Here is a 7,493-nt window from a genome sequence, read left to right as displayed (position 1 = left end):
TGGAAATTAGCAAAGAAAAAGCATGAGATTCGAGTCAAATATCGGATATTTTCCAAGTAATAACGACAAACTGTCTCACGTGTGTATCTGTGCTGACGATCTTAAGTGTGATCATTTTACACCTTAGATTTCAGGACTTCACAGGGTTCTGTTCAGGTAACTGTACCAGATGTAGATAAACGATGATATAACGATTCATCTTGATCTTACAGACTTTCTAGTGAAAGCAGTGTTCACTGCAACTACATCCAATTTTCTTTAAAGCTTATAGATCTGAAGATTTGAATATCAAGCATTACTTCTTTAGATAGGTCAAAGAGATAGACCATCAGTACAGCCGATTGTGATATATTCAAATCTCTGTATTTGGTATAGTTATGGGGAAATAACCGATAACAGTTTTATTTCTTCACCTGCAACGTTTTAGATATTTTGCACTGAATAATTAAGCTAAAAAGCGTCTTATATCTGGAAAAGATTGTTCCAAACCGTTAACAGGAATTCTCTGAAATATTTGAACAGGTCTATATAACATTAACTCAGAGGAAATCTTTAAATCGTAACAAACAATTCCTGTAGATCTCACATCAAGGTTTATGAGCTTTATAAATCTTTCAATGAGCTTTCACGCACATTAAATATACCATTAACGTGGCTTTTCCTGACAGCAGCAATGCGCAAAAGGATAGCTCCCACCGGCCTCTTTTGCTGGATGGAGTAAGACAAAACGCGTGAAAACCATTCAAAATTTTAAGCCCCGTAACTTTTTCACAGACCAAGGTGCTTTACCTATACATTACCTGAAATAGCTGAGAGCTTTTATGATTTCGAATTCCTGAAGATTGCCAACTGATCCATTAAACCGACGACGTTAAATTCGCTAGAAACCTGGATACGCCTATCCAAATGTTTTTAATATAAACATAATAGGACCCAGGTTGTTTTCTAGAAAGAACATTAAGTAAGCGGCCAAAGGCCATCAAATCAGCAAAGCGATGAAAAGTCCATTAGCTTTCCTTTGCTTATCCTAGGCCGGAAGCAGTATTTTAATTATGTACTTGCTCGGTTCCAATCTATAACGTTCCTCTAGCTAAAATTGAATTTTGCATTTTCACCTCCAGACCTCCAGAATGGGAACCATGTATGATGAGGTCTGTTCGCACGGTTTCGATTTAAAACATTTATACCGGAAATATGAATAAATTAGGTATCAGTGACCGGTGTTGAACAGAAAATGATAGTCTGTGGTAACTGGAGGTGGGATTTTCCGCGATCTGAATAATGAATTCTCCTTGGGAAGCTGTTATAGCATCATTTTATTCACCGCCTTGTGAGAGGTTGTAAATCATTCAATATATCAAAGGTCCTGGGTTGATGCAAAGGGCTCGTAGGGCGAGTTGTAACCTTTGCATCACTCATTAACTATTTCAACCTCATTTGCAACCGTGGTTTTCTGCAATTAATATACATGTATACAATATTACCAGGGTCGGATCCAGGATTTTTAAAGGGAGGGTGGGGGCATATTTCCCGAGAAAAAAATTGACAAGCCCCCTCAAAAAAAAAAACAGCAACAAACAAACAAAGTTCTCACTTTCATTGGGGGAGCACACTTCTGTCTTAACGGCAACTTTACATTAAAAATTTTAATTGTACCTCTCAAGGGATGTGCCAGTGAATATTTTAATTTTAAGTTAAAGCTAAATTACAGTAGTTGCAGTAAAACACTGATTTCCTGAGAAAGTCTGTAAAACCAAGGTGAAATACAAGAATTACTATATCATCGTCGATCTAGATCTGGTACAGTTACATAAACTAAACTTTGTGAAATTATTAAATCTAAGCTGAAAAAAAAGCTAACACAGATAGGCGCACGTGGGACAGTGTATATTATATTGCTGGAATAAAGACCCGACGGAAGTGCCCGAATCCGCGCTTATTTTGCTTATTTCTCAGCAATTACACAATTTCTTCCAGAACCCTTCGGCATTGGCGGCGGAAGCCATAAATTTTAGGAGGGGACAACCCAAAAAAATTTGACAAGCAAAAAAAAAAAAGTTTTCAACCCAAAAATTTCAAGGGGGGACGTAGGAAAATAAATTGACAAGCAAAAAAAAAAAAAGGTCACCAATAACAAATTTAGGGGGGACTGTCCCCCCCCCTCCTCAAATTTAGGGGGGGACACGTCCCCCCTGTCCCCCCGCTTCCGCCGCCTGTGCCCTTCGGCACATATTTTTTATTCATATAAACAGACACTTGGGTGGTTATATTGGATTCTGTAAAGAGTCATTTTGAGATCGCTACCAAAACTGGCATTTATCTTCAACTTGGGTCTTGTAATCTTTAATATTTTTGTGAGAAATTACTGTGTTCGAGTCAAACGAGGCAACAAATATATGCAAATGACTTCAATTCTCGATGAATTCAGCTGACCGTTTCATGAAGTGAATTTAACTTGCTAATTGCTAAGATTGTTTGAACACAAGCCGTAATTTATTTCTCCATCTTTAAATGTGCCCTTCTTCCCTAGCACTGTAAATGTGAATCTGAGAATCCATAGCTCTTTAATGGACAAATTACTTTTATCCAAAAAATAATTTGAATTAAAAAAAAGAAAAATCCAAGTATAACACTGAAAATACCAGAATCCGATGTCAGCAAGAAGGTTATGACATTTTTAAGTTTCGCCTAATTTTACATAACAGTCATATACACATCTTGGTCGGTATGCAAATGAGGAGACCAATATCGTCACCTACTCACTATTTCTTTTGTATCTTATTATATGAAATATTCTAAAAACATTACACTCATTACCATGTGAAACAAATTTTTATTCCTCCCTGAACATGCGGAATTACCATTGTTTTAACATTTTATGATTCAGTCAAGTTGGTCCTCAATGTCGAAATCTATAAAATTGAAACCTAATAATACAATTTAAACAATAATAAAATTTAAGAAATAGTGAGTGAAGGACATCACTGACTATCTCATTTGCATGACGCTGAGATGTACATATACAGTATAACTGTTTTGTGAAGAGTAAGGCATTGTTTTTTAAATGTCGCAACTTTCTTATTTAACATCCAATTTTAATGGATGCTTATTTGTGTTTAATTTTGCCCTATTGATTCAAATCAACATTTGTTTATGAAGACTTTATGAGATGGAATTGACTTTTAAATATCAATAGGACAACAATGTATCATGGGTCTTTGAAGAGGCGACGGAGCGCACCAACGCTTATTCATGCTTTTGAGCAGTCATTGACAATTACCAATTATTTGTAATTGTCTTTAGAATAAAGCGAAACATTCTATTCTATAATTGCTTTATAGTTATATTAGAATATGTTTATGCCAGTGGGAGCCCAACGTTTCTAAACATACACAACACACCCTCACACTCACACACATACGAAACCACACACACACTGACACACGCATACACACGCAACTACACATTTGCAAACAGATACTAATTCAAGGCGCATTAAAAAGACTGCAAACTGTTCATATTAGTACATAACTTTACATAGTTTAAAAGATTCGATACATTGCATGGAAAGATAATTGTCTTGAGTTACACGTTTTTCGTGCAAAATCATTCACGGGGCTCGTGTAACACTAGTATAGTAGTATTTACTCTTTCAATTGGAAAAAAAATTCTTACGTACACGATTTACACTTGTATATACAAATGAAAGCATTCTAATGGTGTTAAGTAAATAAGATAAGCAAATTGCGTAGGGTAATTATTTTGACGAGGCTCGTAAATGTTGCCAATATACATGTAAATATTCTTGTCACGTATCCATATTACGTTTCTGCTAGTTTCATTGAAATGCCTCGACAGGCAGCGTAGGAACTGTTTGGCGAATAGACGTCAAAACATTCTGTTGGAAATATCGTACATGACTTTGTATGTGGATTATTTATGCACCTCAAAAAAGACAAGTATTATTTACATAAAATGTTAGTTGACATGTCATTTATGTTTTATCCTATTTTCAAAACCTTCTGTTCTTTCCTTATCACAGGAACTGGGTCGAATCATTTTGATGTAAAGAAAGAACATGCGATTTAAATGGATGGAATAGAATACTGGCAAGACTAGTGATGCGAATAGTATTCAAGTTCAATCTCGTGATGTCCGAAGAACTGGGACTCATTCTGCGTGGATATTTTACGATACCCTAACACACGTGGAAAAAGTTGTTCTGTTTCATCTACATTCGTCTGTCGTAGATGTGTTTGGCGGTGTCACTCAATGTTGTGCGGTTTGAAGCCCATTACGACACGCGCACGCTCCATACGGACCAATCAATAGCAGACGAACAATCCGCCCACTGTCGTCTGCGTTTGAAGAGAGTGTAGTAGATGTTTTCATTTCCCGCCAGAACCGCAGTGAGGTTGGGAAGGATACCTGCTCGAGCTGCTAATCTGTGATCAGAATTTGTGCTCTTCATTTTTTTTCAATCTGTGAATCAGTATACCGGTAAGTATAACAATGGAGCTAAGCTTCCTTTTTTATTTGGTTGTTAACAGCTGATATATTTTTCAGTGTTAATACATACTCAATGATTTGCTTATCATTCTTTTAAATACGCCATATATTTTATTTTACACATTTGATTTGTGGTCATGATGTAGATGTGTAGTGCACAAGTCATTATCTCACCAATTTCAGAGCAAAACGAGAGGCCGCCATTGATTTAATTTCATTGCTTTACTCCGAATCTTAGTAAAATATAGGCCTACGAGGAGGCAAAAATAATATATTTTATCTTTATGTATGTTATAATGTTTTGTAATTTATATTTATATATTTTATAATATCAGTGCCGTGGAAGATCACAATGATAATGATAAATAATACTTGAAAAGTAATCTAATTTAAATTTGTTTTCTCAGTTATAATGATTTAGTGATATTATTGATGTCAGAGGTTCAAAATATATTGATGATATTTTCCAGCATTATTCATATAAGTAATACATTAATTATTGCTGTTATTATCATAATGAAAATTGTCATTACGAAGAAACAATTTCACTCTTCTTTCTAATTGCAAATTTTTCATACTCCTCGAGTTAAGTATTAACTACACATGTCTTATAAAAAAAATACTTCCTTCCTCTTCCTCCAGTTTTTTTTTTACATTCTATTAATTGAATAAATTGATGATGAAAACTTGATACCACAAAGAGCATGTTTGTGAACGACAGGACGGAATTATTAATCATTTGGTTGTATTGGCTTTCAAACTCGAAAGCAGGAGGTATAGAATAACATGCGTGTTGCGGAGGTATAGAATAACATGCATATTGCAAAAATTCACAATAGTGCTGATTTATGGTGTAAAATGTGCAAAGAAATTTGGAATGGCACCTTGTAACCAAAAACAAAATCTAGAATCAGGATTTTGTGTTCCAGTCTTTTTTGCAATTTGTGTTAAAAACAATAACTATTGAGACATTATCCTCGCTAGTAACAATGCGTTGCTTTAAAGGTTGCATTAAGATTATTTACAAATATTTTATTTGGCACATTTTATCCAGACAAAAAAAAATAAGTTTTGCTTTTTAATATCTGAAATTATTCAAAAAAAGATGAGCATCCAGTTTGTGTGTTGTTTATTTAAATACATTTACAAACATCGTCCATTTTTTTTCTCAATCTTTAAGCATATCTTTTGCGTGCACATTGGTTTTCTAGCTTCGAATCTGTCTAAGGGATAGTTTGGTACATGGACTTGGATAAGTAACTTAAATGCATTGTTGATGTAATTTTACCCCTGACCTTCCTATACCAGACAGACAGTTCCGAAATATCTGAAAACCTGTTAATATTTAAGTTATTTCTAAACTACTCGCACTCGCTGCACGATCGCGAAGGATATTCCGATAATCATTAATTATGGTTTTAATATTGCATTGTGCAGCATAAAGCCCAAGTTGGAAATAAATCAATTGAATATTTATTCATGACATTCTTTCTGCAATCGTGACTCGAGCATTATTTTTTTGTAAAGCACATTAGTTAACACACATGGTTATGAAGTATTAACGAAATTCTACATTTTGCATACGTAGATAAATCTATATACACCAAGTTCGATTTTGGGAGAAAAATAAATCAGACACTATTTGAATTAAGCACAATACAGAAAACATTTTTTATAAATTACCTTTCAATATATTCCACACTCATTAAAAATACGTTCATAAATCATGATCAATACGTCACATGTGACATATGGAATTCATAATTGATTTAATCACCCAGTTTATGTCTAGCTGCTCTATGTTTATGAGACGTTTTTATCTTCTTCTTTTTTTCAGAGTTACTCGAGGCCCGTCATCAATTGCATTTACTTGAAAAATTGAACATTATAACACTGGCCCTGAGTATCTACTTACAAAGCCTATGCATGATTGAAAAAAAAACATCTGATGCCATGGAAGAGAAGAATATGGCTTCCTGAACAATGGTGATTGAGGTTCCACTGATAGACTAAGAAGGATTGTTAAAAAATGCTGTATAACCTCGAATAATTCAAGCTAAATGGACTTCATTTTTTACCAACAGTAACGTCAGACGCATTGTGTTACAGATGTAACTAAAACAGAAAATTTAAGTGAATTGATTGTTGATACAACATACAAACTTATTGTTCATTTCTCCCATGAAGAACACGAAAGAACCAAGATAAATAATTACAAAAACAAAGAGAACATTCTAATCAAATCGTAAATAATTCAACTGGAGCATCATGGATTACGACGAGAGCAGTTTCGACAACTACACCGGCAACGGCACGGCGTACTACGATGTGCCGACCAATGTACTATCCGTCTTCGTTCTCGCCCTTTTCGTCGTGGTCGGGATTTTCGGTAATTCCATGGTGATCTACATCATCATCAAACACCGCGACATGCGGACTGTAACCAACTATTTTGTGCTCAATCTGGCCGTGACCGACATCGCCATGCTCATCATCTGCGCCGTACCGACCGGGATCGTCTATTCCATCAGCATGGTAGATTGGCCCCTTGGTGATTTTATGTGCCGGCTGACCGGATACACAATGAATGTAAGTCCATGTTTGTTCCGTGCAGTGTACCATCATGAAACCTGCATGTACCGGTAAGGCCAGATGGAGAGCTTTCTGGTTCCCATTGCACGGATGGGTCAGGTTAACATTACAGGTACCTCATGCGTATCGGTATAGAACATATTGTACATCATTAACCTGACGGCAGGTTTCACGATGTTATGCTACCTTTTGCATGTTCTGTGTCCTTTCCTCAGAGATTAAGAAATTGATTTAAAGCTTTCCTGACATATGCCTAAGCCTTCGTTTGAATAATTGGTTTATATTTGGGATAACTAGATATCACAAACCGTAATAAATAATACTGGTTATTTATTTCCGAATAGACATTGCAGCATCATGCTCTGATAGTCAAATCGTTGCCGCTGTAATAC

The 7,493-nt window shown here is 35.4% G+C and overlaps 1 protein-coding gene and 1 long non-coding RNA gene across 2 annotated transcripts; both read left to right on the top strand.

The window, feature by feature from the left end:
* The first annotated feature begins 4,067 nt into the window (after positions 1 to 4,067).
* LOC121415762 lies at positions 4,068 to 6,763 on the top strand. The gene is made up of 2 exons (XR_005970048.1): positions 4,068 to 4,500; positions 6,347 to 6,763. It is a non-coding gene; the product is annotated as an uncharacterized LOC121415762 (long non-coding RNA).
* A 14-nt stretch (positions 6,764 to 6,777) lies between these two features.
* Positions 6,778 to 7,155, top strand: LOC121414965 (kiSS-1 receptor-like). The gene has a single exon (XM_041608009.1). It carries the CDS (start codon positions 6,778 to 6,780, stop codon positions 7,153 to 7,155), a length of 378 nt encoding a protein of 125 aa, XP_041463943.1.
* The last annotated feature ends 338 nt before the right edge of the window (positions 7,156 to 7,493 follow it).

This window comes from Lytechinus variegatus, chromosome 5 (assembly GCF_018143015.1).
Source record: "Lytechinus variegatus isolate NC3 chromosome 5, Lvar_3.0, whole genome shotgun sequence".
In the NCBI taxonomy this organism is placed as follows: Eukaryota; Metazoa; Echinodermata; class Echinoidea; order Temnopleuroida; family Toxopneustidae; genus Lytechinus; species Lytechinus variegatus.
This window is presented reverse-complemented; position numbering and strand designations above follow the sequence as displayed.